The 18,886-nt window shown below is 45.4% G+C and overlaps 1 protein-coding gene across 4 annotated transcripts in view; it reads left to right on the top strand.

Moving 5' to 3' along the window:
- Positions 1–18,886, top strand: part of SLC4A11 (solute carrier family 4 member 11) — a 95,150-nt gene that overhangs the window by 69,399 nt on the left and 6,865 nt on the right. For all 4 annotated transcript variants that reach the window (XM_066185200.1, XM_066185201.1, XM_066185198.1 and 1 more), the window contains 8 exons: positions 15–128; positions 1,156–1,288; positions 1,583–1,656; positions 6,771–6,996; positions 7,719–7,825; positions 8,933–9,101; positions 12,696–12,869; positions 17,340–17,535. In XM_066185200.1, the coding sequence (XP_066041297.1) occupies positions 15–128; positions 1,156–1,288; positions 1,583–1,656; positions 6,771–6,996; positions 7,719–7,825; positions 8,933–9,101; positions 12,696–12,869; positions 17,340–17,535 (1,193 nt within the window). The remainder of the gene's footprint in view (positions 1–14; positions 129–1,155; positions 1,289–1,582; positions 1,657–6,770; positions 6,997–7,718; positions 7,826–8,932; positions 9,102–12,695; positions 12,870–17,339; positions 17,536–18,886) is intronic.

The following is an 18,886-nucleotide window of genomic DNA, read 5'->3' on the forward strand; positions in this document are numbered from 1 at the left end:
CTCCCCAATTCCAGATGTGCGGAAGACAATTTTCGGGCAGTGCATCGGAGGGCTGCTCTACTCCCTGTTCTCGGGGCAGCCCCTGGTTGTGCTGCTGACCACAGCTCCCTTGGCCATCTACATCAACGGTGAGTCTGCTACGGGTCTGCACCAGGGGATTGAGGGGTTGGAACTTTGGGTGAGAGCTTTGTAGAGCTTGAGTTGTGTTGGGGTGATAAATTGGTATTTAATTTGTCAAGGAAAGGTTCTCCTGCCAGGGGCACGGGAACAGCTCTGCTGGGAAGTTACAGGTCACAAAGTCAAGGAATGCTTGGACAAGGCTCTCAGGAACGTCATGGGTTTGTTGGCGTGTCCTGTGTGGGGCCAGGAGTTGGATCGTTGATCCTGGGGGGTCCCTTCCAGCTCAGGATGTTCTGGGATTCTGCAAAACCTGAATCAAGTTCTTCCCTTATCCGTCACAAAAAGAATATCCTAAGTTGGAAGGGACTCAGGGATCATCGAGACCAACTCCTGGTTTAGTTCAAATTGTTTTTCTAAAGAAATCATTTTGCAGAGAAAAAACTTCATGAAAATAGGCATTGCTTCAGTGAGGAAATCTGTTTCAGTAATTATTTTCTCATGTGGCTACGTTCAACCAGCTTGAGACAAAGTTTTTTGGGTTTGTTCAGTTTTGGGGTTTTTTTAATTGATATTTTAAAGTATGATCAGCAGCTTTTCAGGTATTGCAAGCTGAACTCAGTGAACCAGAGGTCAACCAAAAGAACAAGCTCAGTATCTGTGGGGCTGATCAGAGGATGTGACGAGCTGGAAAGAGCAGCTATGAGATCCCTTGCTCAACAGCATCCCAAAATGGCAGCGAGAGCAAATTCCAGCTGCTTTTGCAGCCTCAGTCCCTAGGAAAAATGCTTTCAGCAGTGTGGGGGGGAATATTTTTCCAAGTTTTTCTCCCCATTTCTCGTGATGGAAGGGGAGAACAGTTTGTGTTGATCCAGTGATCCAGTGTACCTCTGGAAGGAATATGGATTTAATGGTGTCTGCAATAAAGGCATTGGGGTGAAGTCTTGAAATTGGTTCTTTTTGGCCTGGAGCAGGTGGGAATCACTGGGTGGCAGTGACAGGAGTTGATGGTGACACATGAATGCTTCACTTTTGCAGTCATCCGAGGAATCTGTGACGACTACAACTTGGATTTCAGCGCTTTCTATGCCTGGATTGGACTCTGGAACAGCTTTTTCCTTGTGATCTACTCCCTCTTTAATTTCAGCCTCCTGATGAAGCTCTTTAAAAGGTAACTATTTTCAAGAAGTCATATTTTGATCAGATTATTCTTCAAATGGAAAAATTACACATTCTGCAAGCTCCTTAATTACGAACTTGCTGCAGAATGTGTTTTGTGAGATGAGCAAAGTATCATTTTGGCTTATTGTTCCAGCTTGAAAGAAGTTCTCTGATTTACTGGGTTTTGTTTCTAAGTTGGAGCCTAACTCAAACTGGTATATTTTCATGTAAATTGATGAATATGCTGATTTTTCTTTGAACAGAGTTGAATGCAGCTCTATTAATTCCTGGGCTTTTTCCGCAGGTCAACAGAAGAAATAATTGCACTTTTTATATCCATCACATTTGTGCTTGATGCCATCAAAGGCATTTATAAAGGTAAGTCTTGCAGCAGTGTTTTTCAGAGCAGATCTCTGCTTTGCTGCCTTGTCAAAGGCAAGCACAAGGCTGCAAAAATATGTGATGTTTTCTTGTTCTGTGTTCATTCAAAGTCTTCAGGGAATAAAAGAAAATCAGTGTGTGTGAGATGGAAGCAGCCCTTTGTCATCAGTTTACCTGGGTGTGCAGAATTTTTAGCAGCTCTAATTTCAGTTGGTTGAGACAGAATTGGTTTCTAAACTTTCACCAAATGGAGAAACCGTGATGTTATTGATGTGTTTCTTCTCCTGATTCCAGCTGGGTTTTAAATGGTCCTGACAAAAAAAAAAAAAAAAAAAAAAAAAAAAAGTCCAATTTAAATGCCATGTATGGAGTCCTTATTCTTTGACACGTTTTTCAGACTCTGTGGGGGGAATTTTGTGGTTTTCCCTGAGCTCTGAGACCTTCTTTAACGGCAGTACAAGGACTGCAGTTCCTAAAGCTCCTCTGCCCTTTCCAGCCACTTGGTTTTCCCATATCTGCGTTAAATTTTAAGTCTCCGTGGAGAGCCTTGGGGTTTAAGAGATTAAACACTTCTCTCCCTCCCCACGGGGATTGGCCGGAGGTATTTGAGCAGGTGAATCACGGTAGCTGAAATACCTTATGAGTGGCAGCATTTCTGTTCATCCCAGTGAGGAGTTGGACAATGTCCCATTCCTTGATTTTTATGACCTCTTGTCCAACATCCCAAAGTTTGGGCTGTCCTTTGAAATCCTTCAGGATACACCCAAGCACGCTCCTTGTTTTTAAGTCACTCAGGCTTGCAAGGGAGTGCTTTCCAAGAGATTTGACACTGCAGAGCAATTTGAAGTAGATACTTTCTCGCTTGACTGGGAATCCTTAATTTGCCTTGTGTGCTTTGATTGTGCAATCAGTGTTTGTTTTTTTTTTTTTCTCTGCACAACACCTGCATCTTTTAAATATCCTGCTTAGAGCTTGCTGAGGGAGAAGTTTTTTCTGGGATAGTTGTTGAGTCTGTGAGCTTTGCTGAGTGTGTGCTGTCAGTGCCCTGTCCTGGAGGCATGAGACAGTCTCCAGGTGGTCCTCAAAAGAACCTTCAGCTGCTCTGTAAAAATTAACAAATATCCACAAAGTTTCTGTAGCCCAGAGCTGATCTCCCATAGCAGAGGTGTGGGGTGCAGGTTAAAAGTGCAGGAAGCATCCACTGGTCTTGTCTGCCAGACTTTCAGGAATATGCAAGTAAATCCTCAGAATATTGCACTGGGGACAGGAGGAGATCCTGTAAGACAAGGAGCAGTGACCTTACTGACAGAAACCAGGTTTAGATTGGATATTAGGGAGAAATTCTTCCCTGTGAGGGTGGTGAGGCCCTGGCACAGAGTGCTCAGAGCAGCTGTGGCTGCCCCTGGATCCCTGGAAGTGTCCAAGGCCAGGTTGGATGTTGAAATAAATTAGCCAAGACTTCATTTTCTTCATGCAGGAAAAGCCAATTCTTTATTCACATAACTCATTTTATACAGTTGTCACACACCTCGTGTGCAGCACCTCTTGGTTGGTAGTTTTCTTGCTACTTTATTTATTGGTCAGACGGCGATTTGTGTGTACGTGTTAAGGTTCAGGTTGTTTACATTTTTCGTTTGTGGGTTCTCATGGAACAGATCTAATGTTTATGTTGGTGCACTTATTTTTCTCGCCGAGAATAGATTGTTGTGCTAACGAGTTTTTCATACCCAAGATAGTTTCATATGAGAACTTGCAAGTTATCTGCACTTAACTAAAGTAGCAGGGCCTAATCTATATTTTATAAGACTTTTCTTTTTATAGCTTCATTTACCTGTCTGCAACAGTTGGACAGGGCTTGGAGCAAGCTGGGATAGTGGAAGGTGTCCCTGCCATGGAATAAGATCATCTTAAAGATTCCTTCCAGCCCAACACATTATGTGTTTTTATGTGTGATTAGAGAACCAGCTGAATTCTCTTTGTACTTGTGAAGGGATGCATTTGTAGGAATGATGGTAATAAAGTCACACCAACACTCCTTTGCCAGCTCATGTTGGCTTCAGCTGCACCTGGGGGTGTTCAGGGCATCCACAGGTGGGACCAAAGCTGTTTCCAGACACAGGAGGGCACCGGTGCTGGCAGGCACAGACCTCATCCTTAACCCTCTTAGAGCCCATGTTTAAAAACATGACACCAGAGCAGCTCATGGCTGCGGGCTCATCTTTGTTTTTCCCTTCCCGTTTTCGAGGAGGTGATGGTTTGCTACTGCTGCCACCTCCTCCTTCTACTCAAAATTTTGGTTGAGCAGTTCAGTAGGAAGTGAAAGCTGGTGTTTTCCCCATGCTGCTTAAACATATAGTGCCTTATCCAGCTGGCACCAGCTCTGGGGTTCCTGAGTGCCAGGGGATAATGCCACCTCTGCCCAGATGTTTTCCCAGCCTGTTCAGAACCGTGATTTTTTTCAAGGTACACACGCAGGAAAGGAGGGGGAGGGCCCTGCCCTGCAGAGGAACCAAAGCTCTGAGTGTTCACGCAGTCCCGGTGACACTTTGTTTTCGCTGCCTGGCCCGGCCACCGAGGCTGTGTTTGTTTGATCTTGACATCTGCACTGGGCAGGAAATGGTGGTGAGCAGGCAGAGGAAAACAAAGCCAGCTCGTGTTGCTGGAGGCTGGAGAAGGGCTCGGCTTCAGCCAGGGCACCCCCGGCTCCGCTGCTCTCTCTGGATGTTGGCAGCAAGGTTCGCTGAGCTCTGGTGCGAAAACAAACTGGAAATGTTCAGGAATCAAATCCTTCCCAGCAAGGTGGTACGGGATGAAGGCCTCCACCCTCTCTTGGTGTGTTCTTGTAGGTGTAATTAAAATACAAGAGTAAAGGAAGGTTTTTTCCTCCATCCAGGAGGGACTGGAACAATCCTGCCTGGGTTGGTGCATATAAATTGAATTGCAGCCACAGAGATGGAGCATGGAGCAATGTAGTCAAGTTGAACACAGGGCACCAAATATCAGCCCCAAATATATTATTGTTGTGTATCCCAGCCCTAAATATATTATTGCAATATAGCCATCTGTGGGAGCTTGAGAAAATCTACAAGACCCAAAACAAACTCACTTGTTTGTTACTCATTCCAGTCCAAATGTTAATCCAGAGGAATGCAAATACATTCTTTGTAGTTCCTGGGTTGTTTGTGCTGCTGGTTTCTCTGATGCTCAGATATGTCTCTAGGACTCAGTAACACTTACGGTGAGCAGACTTTTCTCCCTGGCCAGCTGAGAATTCCCAGGAAATGTTGCCAGCATTATTTTTGTCAGGACAAAAGCGTCCTTTGGTGTTCAGAGCCGGAAAGTGCAAATCTTCTAACAACCCATTCTATGCCAGGCTGTGGGTCATGGCAGCACCCTGGGTCCCAGTTTCACCTGTTTTTTAGAGCAGGTGTGTGTGTTCTGCTGGGGCTGAGGCAGCTGGAGCACGGAGGGAGGAAATAAAGGAGAGCAGAGCGTCTTCCGTAGCACGCGATGGGGAACGCGTGGCGCTGAGCGGGGTCAGGGTGGGATTGCTCCCCACTGGGGAAACCTCTCTGGAGCTTTAAGGTGATCTCCTCGCTCCTGCCTGCTCTTGGTGCAGTTTGAGAGGTGAAATTTTGAACTATTAACCTTCTGTGATGTTTAAATTTATGTATAGATGTAGTGGATGTGACAGGCTTGTCTCTTGTGTGCCACGCTGACCTCATCCACTTGTGGAATGCCCAGACTCCTTTTAAAGCACCTTTAAATCCTTCTGAAGATGGTACCAGAAAGATCATTAGTGCATTTCAAATGGCTTCTTGGCTGAACTCAGGGCATTTTACACTGAGGCGAGCTCCAAACCAGCAGTAACACGACCTGGGCTTCAGCCAGACTAAAGGTGGTTCCAAATATTGGTTGTGCTGCACAAGAACATTCAAAGTTTCTTTTCAAATACTCAGAATTAATTTTCCTGTGGCTGTTGCAGATGGAAAAGCTGAAATGTTTGAGGCTTTCAGAACCTGGATTACTATTTGAGGGCGAGGGAAATGTTAGGAGGTGCATTTTAGCCTAAGCTTCAGGTGGTTGTATTTTTGCCTAGAGAGGATGGTCTTGCCCTGAAGTTCTCTATGCAGAGTTTGGAGGGGTATTTTGACTAAAATGAAGAAAGGCAGTGCGACTGCAAAGCTCTGGTGTGGTGGTTTCCATGCTCCTGTATTTCCCGTGGGTACAGGGAAGTGTGGGTGCTGCAGGTCGCCATTTGAGCAGATGTTGTGGGAACACTGAGGCCGTAAAGCCCAATTCCCATCTTCTGGTTTCACTTGCTTGTTCAGGCTATTCTTCCCGAAAGAAGGAAATGGGTTTATTCCCCCAAAGAGATTAAATGATCCCCAAACCATATTTATACACTTGGAGCCAGCCAGTGACATAGAAATGGGAACACACTAAATGCTCAAGAGCAGGAGGGTCTTTTCATCTGTCCATTCCTTATATAAATGCCTTTGAGCTGATCTAAAACATTTAGGGACAGTTCCAGGGGCTTTAGTGGGTGTTTGGCTTGTGCAGGTTTACTTCAGGTGCCCTGTAACTCTAATTTGCATTGTAAATTTAAATGTTCTGCCAGGTTTTGCATGTCATCCACACTTATCTCTACAATCTGGACTAGCCTTGGAAGAAAAGTAATTACTGTACACTGTGTAATCCACTTAAGGATCTGTGCAGCCTGGCTGCTCTTAGTGTTTCCAGAGAATCCTAATGGAATTTGTTCACCAGGCTGCTGAAAGCAAGTGTCTAGGTAGAAATATTTATATGTGTATCTAAGAGCAGTGCTTCCAGTGTTGGGAACAAAACCACATAATTAGCATTGGAAGTCCTTACAGTGTTGCTTTATAGATTGATTTAACTATTACCTGTTACAATATGTGAAAAAATCAATTTGTGAAGCTCTGGCTTGCTGAGAGCAACAGCTCTGATTTCTTTCTGCAGGCTTGAGGGGCAGAGTTGGTGAAGCATAACGTTAATACTTCATGATCAAGCAAGAAAACCCACTTGATTTTACTCACTTTGATTGTCACACTCCTCTCCTAACGCTTGCCTTTTGGTTGTTTGTGCAGTTTTTAAGAAATATTACCACCACGACCACGCAGGAGGTGGAAAATCACAGGCTGATGCTATCCCAGGCCTCGGCATCAACACCACCTTCTTGATGAACTCCTCAGTGAGTGAAAACCAGACTTGCACTCACGATGGGCACTACGGGCGTGAGACCGCCGTCCTCAGCCTCATGTTGATGTTGGGAACCCTTTGGCTCGGCCACACGCTCTACCAGTTCAAGAAAAGGTGAGTTGTTTAGAGCTCAGAGTGCTGATTGTTTCATGTTCTCTCTGACGGGGTCGTTAACAGCTTAGATCTTCATTCTGCAACCCAGGAAAATCAGGTGGAAGCCAAAGGCAGAGATGAACTTGGCAGGGCCACCTGGAAAATATTCCCAGCAGAGCAAAATGTTCGCTCGGTGGACGATGCCCGTCTGTCTTCAGTTTGGCCTCACAGATGACTCTCAGAAAAAGCTCTGGGTTCCAAATTTACGTTGGGATCCCTGTATCTCCATCCAAACAGGCACTGAACCATTTTGCCGGGCAAAAATTCCTGATGGTGCAGGAAGGTCTACTGGGAACATACCTTCAGTGTGCTCTTGGGAGTCAAACACCAGCTGTAATTTGGGGTTTGCTCCTATTGCTCTTAAAACTCTTCATTTGCAATGCAGGAAGCAATTAAAGTGAAGTGGAAATGAGACACAAATTGGTGCTTGAAGGCCTTTTTTTTTCTAGCTTGCATCTTATCTTCTTGTTTCTTTGTGTTTTGCTTCTGCATTCATCAGCCTTCAAAGGCTGTAGGTTCCAGAAGATTTAGGCCTGAGTGAAAGACTAATTCATCACTCAAAGTATCTCTTCAGAATTGCAAGATGGGACTGAATTTTCACTTCTAAAGCATTAAATGTTGTCTGGACGGAGTGATTGTCCTGACAGTGGGGTGCTGATGGGAATTTTTTGTCTGTTTTGCAGCCCATATTTGCACGCGAGGGTACGTGAAATTCTGTCCGACTGTGCCTTACCCATTTCAGTCCTGACCTTCTCTGTTGTGGGTTCCTATATCTTCAAGGAAATTGAAAGTAAGTTCTGGTTTTGGTCTCTGAAATACTGGGGTTTATGGAAGAGAGAAGTGAAATCCTAGAAAAGTTATGCTAAAAAATAAAGTTCTTCCGTGTAATTTCACAAATCCTGCATGTACCTCCCATGAAGAGCTCAGATTTCCTCGTTAGATCAATGTCATTCAAAACCCCGATGAAATGAGGCTGGGGCAAGAAAAATTATCCAGATGTGTCTTTTCAATGAGTTTGAGGTGTGTGTGACAGTAAGGGAGATGAACAATTTCTGGCAAAGAACAAAGGGCAGAATAATCAGCAGGCAGGAAGGGTTGTTGCCAGTCGTATCAACATGGAGTTGGTCATCCCAGTTTGTCCTCTTTGTCTCCAGTTTGTTTTCCTAATTTAGGTGAAATGGTGCAGAGCATCTGGGCAGCTCTAAGTTACACAAGGAAATCTAAAAATGAGACACCATTCATTGGCCAGATAGATCAACTTTTCCATATCAGGAAGTGATAATGGGGACAGGAATTGCATTGTCCTGCAGTGACGTGAGCGGGTGATGTGAGGAAATGTATGGAAACAAAAAAGAAATGGCTTTTTTTTTTTTAATTGTGATGGCCATTCCATCCAGTTGGATTGCAGAATGATGCGTGGCCATGTGTGATTTATCCCTAGCCATGGATTGCTTCCAATGGCAGCAGAGTTTTGATTTAGATTTTATACTAAAATGCCTTGCACAGCTTGTTGGGGATGAGGAGGTTTTCAAATGCCTCTATGGGTTGATGATCTGAGCATTATGGTGCTGGTTAGAAATAAGGCTTCCTCATCTGAAAACACCTTGCATCTATGGAAAACAAATTTCCCTCTTTTGTTTTGCTCCAATATCCGTAATGCCTCGCTAGGACTAGCAGAGGTCTATCCCATCAGGATGGCAGCCAAATCCTAAGTGGATGGAAGAGAAAAATAAACCAAACCAACCAGATGGACCCATCTTCCATGGCCTCCAGGCTCCCACATGCCAGAGCATCATGCCTGCTTTCCTGCTTGCTTCCCAGTACTTCGTGGTGTGGGTAAAATGTTGATGGTTGGACAAGAAGGTGCCTCCTAACATCCTTCCCCTCCTCTTTGCAGTGTCCAAATTCAACTACAACGCCTCTGACAGCTTGTTTGTGCTGGCCCCTGTGCAGTCCCTGTCCATAGGGTCGGTGATGAGCGCCATGGGACTGGGATTTCTTCTCTCCATGCTCTTCTTCATCGAGCAGAACATCGTCGCGTCCCTCACCAATGCACCGGAGAACAGGTAACGCCTTTGGTGCTGCTTTTTCCTTCTGTGGAGGGATATTGCTGGATCTGTCACCACCACTGCTTGCCCAAAGCCTGTCTGAGCATCAGAAAATGTATTCAGGATGTGTTTTTAAGAATTCCTGTTCTCACAGGTGGAGGTAACTGTGCTGCATAACTCCTCACCATCCCCCAAGCCCAGTGTTCTGGCAGTGAGCCAAAACCACAAATCCTCAATGAGCTCATCACCTCAACCTATTTCTTCTTCACACTCTGCTCAACACCATCGTTGGTCCCCTAAAACTCTCAAGGCATTTTTCATGAAGAGTTTTGAGAGCCAAGAGGTGGCGTAGTGAATGTGGATATTTTGTCAGTGGTTTTAGGTCTTTGGATACACCTCAAGATATTTAGGGAGTGTCTGACACATGTGGACACTTGCACTGCTCTTGCAGTACGGAGAATTTGTTGAAAATGAGAAGTCAATGACCTACATAAACGTTGTAGCACAATGTGCTGCAGCTGAGCATCAGGAGTGTTTGGAGCTGGTAAATTCCAACTGAAAAAGAGGTGGAAGTGCAATAAAACAATATGTCCAATGTCTGATAGGTCTCACTTATGTGCAAACTTGAGATGTTGCACTATTAAAATATTCCCTCTGATGTTTTTGTGCCAACTGCAATCAGATGTGATGTCAAGAATGAACGTGGATGACTTTTTTTCCAGGGAAACTACCACGTCTCTGAGGATTTTTTGCTAATGTGATGCGTGGGAGGGTTCTCTCCTTGCATAATATCCATTAGCATTCTCCATGTTGTAGCTGGAGTGACACAGTATTAGGAGAGAGGAGACAAGCTCAAATTCAGCTACGCTAATTTAGTTTCCTTTGACCAGCCCTTATCTCTATTTTATCCCTTTAAGTGTTGCATAAATCTGTATGTAAGTGGGTCATCTATTGGCTAATAGGAATTTTGTCTAAACTTTTGGTATTTTCCACTAGAATGTCTTTAAGGAATGTAAAATGTTCTTTGGAGTTTTTCAGAGTGCCTGGGTACAGGGCTGAGCTGAGGCTGATCAGGTGTTGGGGCAGGGATTTTTAAAGATGGAAAAAGAGGGCAGGGATTTTTAGAGATGTAAAAACTAGGACTTGACACCATCTGTTTGTGGGGCCATCACAGACCCTTTGCACTATCCCAGGCTGCTCCCAGCCCCATCCAGCCTTGCCTTGGACACTTCCAGGGATCCAGGGAGAGCCACAGCTTCTCTGGGCAACCTGTGACAGGGCCTCATCACCTTCACAGTGAAGAATTACTTTCTAGTACCTCATCTAAACCTATTCTTTGTCCATTTGAGTCCATTCCCCCTTGTCCTGTCACTCCAGGCCCTTATAAAGTCTCTCCCCACAATTCTTGTAGCTCCCTTCAGGTCCTAGAAGGCTGCAATTAGGTCACCCCAAAGCCTTCTCTTCTCCAGGCTGAACAATCCCAATTCTCTCAGCCTTTCCTCATAGCAGAGGTGCTCCATCCCTCTGATAATCTTGCTGGCCTCCTCTGGGTTCATTCCAACAGGTTGATGTCCTTAAAGCCTTCTGAAAAGAATGGAGAGGACAACACACAATGACCCTGAGGGTGCTGAAGGTGCCTTTGCTCAGAGAAAGCAGCACGTGAGCAGGAGCTGCGTTTCCAAAGCGTGAGCCAATGCAGGAAACGCGTTTGCAATCCCACCCTTCCTGCCAGCACCTTCCAGAGGCATTGCAGGGTAGACACCTACCTGACCCACTCACCCCACGGCCTCCTCAGTCAGTGGAAGGGGACACTCCCAGTGGGACCAGACTTTTGTCCCAAAACTGAGCCCCGCCCAAGATTCCTGCTGCCCAAACAATGGCTTTGATCTTCGTGTGCCGGGTCAACTCTACCAGCTCCATGTGCCTCCTGTCCAGGAGTATCTTGGGTGGCTCCTAGTGTGTGTTGAGGTGTTCAGTGGAGCTTATTTGGGTGGCATTGACTCATTTAAATTATGCTCCCTTTTCCAGCTGGTGGTGCCCAGAGAGAATTCAGCTGATCCCTCATGTTGTATGAGGATGTCAAGTACTCCAGTGGCAAAGATACAGCCTTGGACCTTTGAGTGAGGGTTTAAAGTCTGAGAGCTGAATCCTTCCCCAGCTTTTTTTCTGAATTTTACTCATAATATCTCAGCAGTTGGTACAAGATGGGAATATTCAGGAAAGGGGCAGACCTTGCAAAAAATGACAAGGTTAAAGTCAATGTGAGTTCAGCCTTGGTGCTGCTTTCTGCACAGTCCTTGCAAAGTGGGTGTGCTCAGATTCCTCAGTGAAGGCTGTCAGATTCCCCATCCCCTAAAAATTAAATGCTCTGCAACATTTGATGCACTTAGGAGCAAATCTCCTTGATTGGCTACCAACATTTTGGAAGAGTTACCCAGAGAAGCTGTGGCTGCCACATTCCTGGAAGTGTCCAAGGACAGGTAGGATGGGGTTTGGAGCAACCTGGGATAGTGAAAGGTGTCCCTGCCCATGGCAGGGGCCTAGAACTGGATGATCTTTGAGGTTCCTTCCAGCCCAAACCATTCTGTTATCCATTCCATGATTCTGTGACTACCAAGGAGGAGCTGAAGTTTAATGAATTCCTGTCCCATTTTCTTATCATGCAGTAGCAATTACATAATTAGGGGATTACTGCAGCATACCGAGCATGTGTTCTGCTCGTGGGGAAGGAGAGAGATCAGGGTTACAAACAAGAAACTTCAGTGTCAGTACTTTGACAGCAAATGCTCAGGATTTTATCCACTTCCTATGTGGACTCTGCAAGCGAACACACACATGAATTTTGTGTAGACTGCAATAAATATAGGAGAAAAATGCTGATGAAATTTTCATGGGCTGTTATTTAGTGGGCTGCCTTTCTGCTCAGAGTTGTTCTTCCCAGATGACAACAGCTTTGGGAGCAAACCATCACATTTCACTACCTTTAGTGTTCACATGTAGTGCTGTACTCTGCATATGGTAAATCCAGAAGTGTGAAATCTGTGTGTGTGTGTGAGAGAGCACTTGAGTGTTGAACAAAGGCAGCCTGTAGGGTTTGCACCACGTGTAACTGCTGTCCCCAACTGTAGTAAAGCATCCCCCACCCCCAAATAGGCATCTCTGTATAAGAAAAGAGTTTCGGTTTACCTTTAGACATTTTAGAACCTTTACCTAGAACTTTCCATACCTTTCTGACAGTGGCTGGCTCAGTGCCAAGAAAGAACAGCCTGTTGAACCTTGTAACCATTCTTCAAAGCCAAATTGTCCCTCCTAAAACATTAGGTATTTAGGAAGGAGCACAAAGGAGGTAAAGGGGCTTTTTGCAGTGTTTCTAGCAGGGTGTCAGAGGTTTTCTTGGACACCTGTGCGCAGCTTTTCTTTTGTTTCCTGTAACGTTATTTCTTTTTCATTTATTAAACCTTTTTCTTCACAAAACACCCCTGAAGAGCAGTCTCGCTAAAATTATTTTAGGCCAGTCTGCAAGGGCTGGACCCTCAGAGATTGATACATTTACACATGGCTTATAACACCCTGGCCAGGTGTTAACCTGAACCACCCAACCCCTCGTTCCAGGCTGGTGAAGGGCACAGCCTATCACTGGGACCTGCTGCTCGTGGCGCTGATCAACACGGGGCTGTCGGTGTTCGGCCTGCCCTGGATCCACGCCGCCTTCCCGCATTCCCCCATGCACGTCCGAGCCCTGGCCTACGTGGAGGAGAGGGTGGAGAGTGGACACATCTATGAGACGTAAGTAGATCTCCTTGGATTCGTTTGTGGCTTCCCAATCCTTTGAGAACGGTGGGTGGGTGGAGTGTTGGCTGTTGTATTCCAGATATGAAGGTGATGGGGAAGATACACCCAATGAGCCTTGATTTGGCTTCATCCCCTTCACTCAAGCACTCAAATTCATGCTCTGGGCCAGTGGCAGCATCCCACAGGGATCCCACCCACTCCATTGCAAATTCTGCTCCAGAAAAGTCAGCCAAGGCCATTTTCAGTTTCAGCCTTGTGGGAAGCTGAGGAGATGATTTGGCTGGATTTCTCCAGATGCTTTCCCCAGAAAGAATCCAAAGCTGATTCACTGCCTGAAACCTGTCTGGTGGTTATTACGAAGGGGAGGAAAAATGCACCATTATTTCAGAGCTCCCATAACATCTCCCACCACATTTTGGGAAAGAGATGCTTAAATTCTCTGGGTTTTAAACAAAAACAAGTGTGAAGCCGTGGCTGGGTCATGGGTTTCTATTTATGACCAACTCTTCTGCTGCTCTGAGTTGAGCAACACATTCTTATCACAGACCTATTAAAAACAAATTAAAAACCTTTTTCTCATGGAACAATCTCTGCTCTGGAGCAGATCTGGCCCGTTTGATCTCAGTCTGTTGCAGTTGAGTGCTTTTACCACAGGAGTGGTAATTTCCACTCAAATACCATTAGTTTTAATTATCCTGCCTTGGTTTCCATTTTCTCAGTTGCCACTTCTCAAAAGTGAGGCTAAGTGATCATTGACTTTGGGGAATGGAGTGGGTCTCTTAATCTCAGCCTTGCCTTCATACTTGTTTTGGTGCCAAATGGCCCAGCCCAGCCAGGCACAGCTGATTTTTTGGGTCAGGGATGGACAGATTTCACCTTCCACATCTGGAAATTGCTGAGTTCTGCTGCTCCCTGTAACTCTCCTACAGATCTTTTCCTGGGAGATTAGTCCCTTGGGTTTGTATTCCCATTAGGATATGTTGCTATCGGTTGTTTCCGCAACTATATCTCTCTTGAATAAATGCTGAACCCTATTTGAAGAAAAAATCAACTTTGAAATTTGAATTCTGTAGGGTTTTAATCCATGCCCTTGCTCCTCGTGTCCATGATGTGCTCTGGGATACCTCCACTCTCTGTTTCTTTGAGAGATGCAGAACTCACACTTTGAAACCCATGTACCAAACCTCTCTCCTGTGTCTCCTGTTGTCACTTTTAATATCCAAGTGCCTCTTTTTCCTGTTTTTCCACTGTCATGATTCTGTATTCTGGCTTTGCTTTGACAAAGGCAATTCCCCCGCCTGAACTAAGGACTAATTCGTGCACTTGTCCTCTCCTCCTTCACCCAGCTGCCCCAAAAAAACCCACCTGAGAAGCCTTTTTGGCCTCTGTCTGACCTAGATACAGCTCCAGTGATTACCCTGGAAGGGCTGAGGGCTGCCCTCATGTCCCTGAAAGGAAAATTGGTGCTGGGAACTGGATGTTAGGAGTGAAAATGGGAATGAGGATTTCCTAGTGCTTTGAGCTCCCTTTGAGACCAAAGCTTTTTGTTCTCTGCAAAGCACTGGGGCTAGAATGGGAGGCTCCAAGCAATGTAGTCATCTCTTTTTTTTTTTTTTTTTTACCTCTTAGCCAGCTCTGCTTAAAAAGAAATGAAGCTCAATTAGAAAATCAGCTCTGTCTCCCTTGGCAGGCTACTTCCCTGCACTCAAATCAAAGCTCCCACAGGATGATGATATAAACAAGGATAAAGATCTGTCACGGTGAAAGCAAAATTTTCTTCTCCCCTGTAGAGAAACAATTTAAGTTTCCTGTGGCAATCTGCAAACAGGCTCTTGTTGCTTACTTGGAGAAGTTCAGCAGTGGCTAATCCCATGCTAGCCATATTTAGAGGATTTTGGGGAAATGAGCCTGGATTATGCTCTTTAATCTCCATAAATTACTTTATTTCCATCATAGCATAGACTTTCTGGAGCTGTTTCCTCAAGGGCCAAACCAGATTCTGAACACATGGAAATCAAGGATTCTTCTGTTGACTTAATATGACTGGGATGTTCTTACTCTGGAAATGAGGTGCTAGAATTAGCAGAAGACCAATCTAAAGCTGGGAACATCAGTTTTAAAAAGATCATGTTTGGCCAACTATGAGCAATTTTAGCTATGTTCTGATAAAATATTCCAAACTATTAAGTGGCATTAGCAGGAGCTGGCAGCGATTGCAGGTCTGTGATCAAGCACAGTGCTGTGACTGCTGCCTCCCTAAGAGATGGCTGCAAAAAAATTCCGTGAACTTCAGAAATCTCTTACCGAAGGGCTGCCACTCTGAGCTTGTACTTGCAGCCTTGCATCTGACTGAAATGTGGTTTTGTGGCTCGTTTTGTTCCTGAGCTCTTCCATTTGCATGACTTCCCTTGCAGACTTGTGTGTGCTTGCAGGGCAGGAGCCTCCCCAGCAGGAGAGGAGATCTCTGTCTGAAACAGCAGAAATTCTTCCTCTGGGGCTGACTCGGTGCTGGAGGAACTCTTGCTGTACCTGGATGAGGTTAAATCAGTGCATCCCTAAACTCCTGCTTCTCTGAGCCACCGCGGAGGCTCATCGTGGTTCTGGCAGCTCTGGAGCAGCCAGACTCTGGAATTACTCTGGCACAGCACTTCCAGTTGCACTTTAAGCTGCTTGGCTCTTCTCATCTCCAGGACTTCTGTGGTGATCCAGACCTGGAGGCAGTGGGAATGATGCCAGACTCTGTCCATTTAGGCGATGTCCCAGTTCCACCAGAGCTGGCACGAGTGAAGCTCTCCCTCAGCTTCTCTAGGCACTGGCAGGGACCCCTTGGGCGTAGGAGACTTGCAAGAGGATCCAATAAATTCTGTTTGAAAGGAGAAAAGCTGTGGTTTAAACCTGTTGGAAGGTTACTTCAAGGTTAACCCCTCTGTGCATCCTGGCCTGGTAATCCTGGATGATCCTGCCCCACTACTCACAGAAGAATTCCAGTGTTGTTCTCAGGACTTTGTCTGCTCTTTGTGGTACCTGGAGTTCCTTAGGTCTCGAGAGTGCTGGTGTTAATTCTGCCTTGTTGTCCAAATCCTCAGAGCAAGCTTTGGGCTGTCACCCTTTCCCTCTCTCTCCAAATACAGGTGTGGAAGTCTCCTTCATCCCCTCAGCTTCATTTTGCTCCTTGAGGGTATAAACAGATTTGAAGTTCAGCCAGACCTTACTTCTAAGCAAAACTCTCCAACTTAATATTGCAATAGTTCAATCTTCTTTAGGACAGAAGGGATTATGAAGTCCCAGCAGTGAATGTGCAAAGGAGGGAAGTGTGTTTTGATAGATCTTTAGTGTTAATCCTCAGAGAAATTTGTGTACAGGGTTAAGTCACAATTTGAGGGGTCTCATCCAGGGAATGAGGTCACTAAATTATACCAAAACACCCTATTCACAAAGATTTTTCCCTCATAATAGGGGGATTTATTCACTGGTTTATCCACTGAATTGATGGATTTATCTTCTAAAAAAAAAAAAGAAAAAAAAAAAGGTTAGGAATCCTCTTTTTCTCTCTTTGTAAGTTGTCGTGACAGATGTGGGTTTTCTTTCCTCCCATTGTTTCTGGTGATTTTTTCCACACTGGGAGGAGATGCTCACAGGTTTAGCTGAAGTGCAGAGAAAACCCAGCAGGCTTCCATCAAGCAGGTTGCTGAAGCTGCTGCCTGCTTTCCTGTCAGTCTTCCCCTCAAAAAAGCTCAATTTGTGGCCTGTCAGCTCTGGAAAATTTGCATTAATTAATGACATGTTTTGCATGGTAATAGGCAATTGCCCACAGCAGGATTGAATCCCTGTGTGGTGCTCTCAGCATTCCCTTCCATGTAAACAGGGAGATCCTCGTATCCATCAAAAATGCTGACTCGCTGTCAGGAGAATGCTGACTTCCTGTTTGGGTTTTTTTTTGTTTTGGTTTTTTTTTGTGGCTTTTTGTTGTTTTGTTTTGTTTTGTTTTGTGTTTTGTTTTTTTTTCCCCAAGACGTTCCATAGTTCCTGGAGAAGCCAATGAGTTTTCTTTGGGACAGAAGCCAGTCCAGGGTAAAGCAAGGGAAGGATTACTGTCGAGAAAGAGGATTCTTGGCTGGTTTGTTTTTTTGGGTTTTTTTTTTCCTGCATTGTACTAAACAGAATCAGTTTCGAGGGCAGTTTAGTTCAGGATAGGATCTGTAGAGCTTTACAGAAGGGGAATTTGGCACTTTTCCAGCTGCTCTGTTTGAGCTGTGGATTAAGTGCCTGGCCTGGCTCCAGCCAGGCTCTGCCTCCTCAGTGTCAGCACGGGGCCAGAAGTGCTGATTTCATTGCGGTGGGGATGAGTTTCCCTTTCCCCAGTGGCACGTTCCCTTTTCCTGCTCCTCCACGGAGCAGGATAAACACTTAGGGATCTTGGGGTGTTCTCCCAGCTCCTAACCCCCCTCTTTTTCCTGCTTCCAGGATCGTGAGTGTGAAGGAGACGCGGCTGACAAGTCTGGTGGCACATTTCTTGGTGGGGCTGTCGCTGCTGCTCCTGCCCTTCCCTCTGCAGTGGATCCCAAAGCCGGTCCTTTTTGGCCTCTTCCTCTACATCGCCCTGACCTCCATCGATGGGAACCAGCTCTTTGAAAGGGTGGCTCTGCTGCTCAAGGAGCAGGTACCTGCAGTTGTGTTTGCAGCCCCAGCACACAACTGGTCAAACAGTTGCTCTCCCAGTGTGGGATTTTTTTTGTGAGGGTTTTTTTGGGGGAATTCTAAACCCCTCTGTGCTGTCGTGTTATCTGCAGAGTACATGCATTTAAAAAAAGTAATAATATAAAATACAAAAAGCACGGCATCAGGAAAATATGACCTTTGATTTCTCCAACAAAGCTTCAGGCAGGTAGTTTTTTTCGTGCTGTTTTACAGTTTCATTTTGTGCGAAATACCTCAAGATGGGATTTTAAATTCAAAATGAAATTATTTGTGTTATTGAAACCTCTGTGATGTGGGCTGAAAACAAACCTGGAAGATGTTTTTTAAATCTGTCTCTGTTACAGGTGCTAAAAAAGGTGTTGTTTGGCAGTGTAGGTGGTACCTGGAGCAATCTCCAGCTCACCTTCTCTTATATAACAAGGGTCAAGGGCTTAATAAGCCCAACATTTTGCTCTGCATCTCTGCTAATTTGTCTTGATCTCCAATATTACATCCTAGAGGTTAAAACTCTGAAATTCAGGTAAAGATTACATTTGTCATGTCAATTTTTGAATGAGGGTTGAACAGCTACTGATGTATGTGACTTATTACTTCTGGTTTCAGTAGAATTATGTGTGGAATTTTCCAGGCTTTGGCGTGGAAAATTAAAAAGCATTCTCAAATATGGAAAACTCCCTTTTGTGGAAACCTTTTAATGGGTCGTGGCACAATCTAAAAGCCACTGAGGCTGTGTTGCTGCCAGCAGACAGTCGCTCATCCTCTTCATTGATGTATAGACAGTGAGTCAAAGCCTGTGCTCAGACATGAGCAAGGAACTGTCAAAAGAAACCACCATATTTAGCCTATTAATGTCATTTTTTTCCCCTCTCATTTCTCAAAAATGGGTGGCTTATAGGAGCTGAGAAAATCCCTGCAGTCTGAGCACAGCCTCTTCCCGCACTTCCCTCATCTCCTGGTCTTCCCCTAATGGGGTTCAGCCAAGAGGGTGGAGCAGCAAGGGCAAGCCTGGAGCCTTGGAAGGCTCTAAAAGAATGAGGAGCTGGGTGTCAGGTGGAGGAACCATGGACAGGAACAGCACCTGGATGCATCTGCTCTCCTTCCCCCTGCACACCCCCGCAGGCACCTCTGGCTGGGGAGCCCTGACAATCCCAATCCTCCTCAGGGAATCTCGTCACTGCACTTCCCAAGATGTTACATTGCACTCCAGATGTTCCCAGAGGCAATCCTGGCCCTGAGGGGTGTCCTGTCTTCTCTCCAGGCTCCCAGTGCCCACTCATCCTCTGGGTCTTGCTGCCAATGCTGTGGTTTCAGGC

Source organism: Chamaea fasciata, unplaced genomic scaffold, assembly GCF_029207755.1.
Source record: "Chamaea fasciata isolate MVZ Bird 193981 ecotype frontalis unplaced genomic scaffold, bChaFas1.0.hap1 SCAF_6, whole genome shotgun sequence".
Classification (NCBI taxonomy): Eukaryota; Metazoa; Chordata; class Aves; order Passeriformes; family Sylviidae; genus Chamaea; species Chamaea fasciata.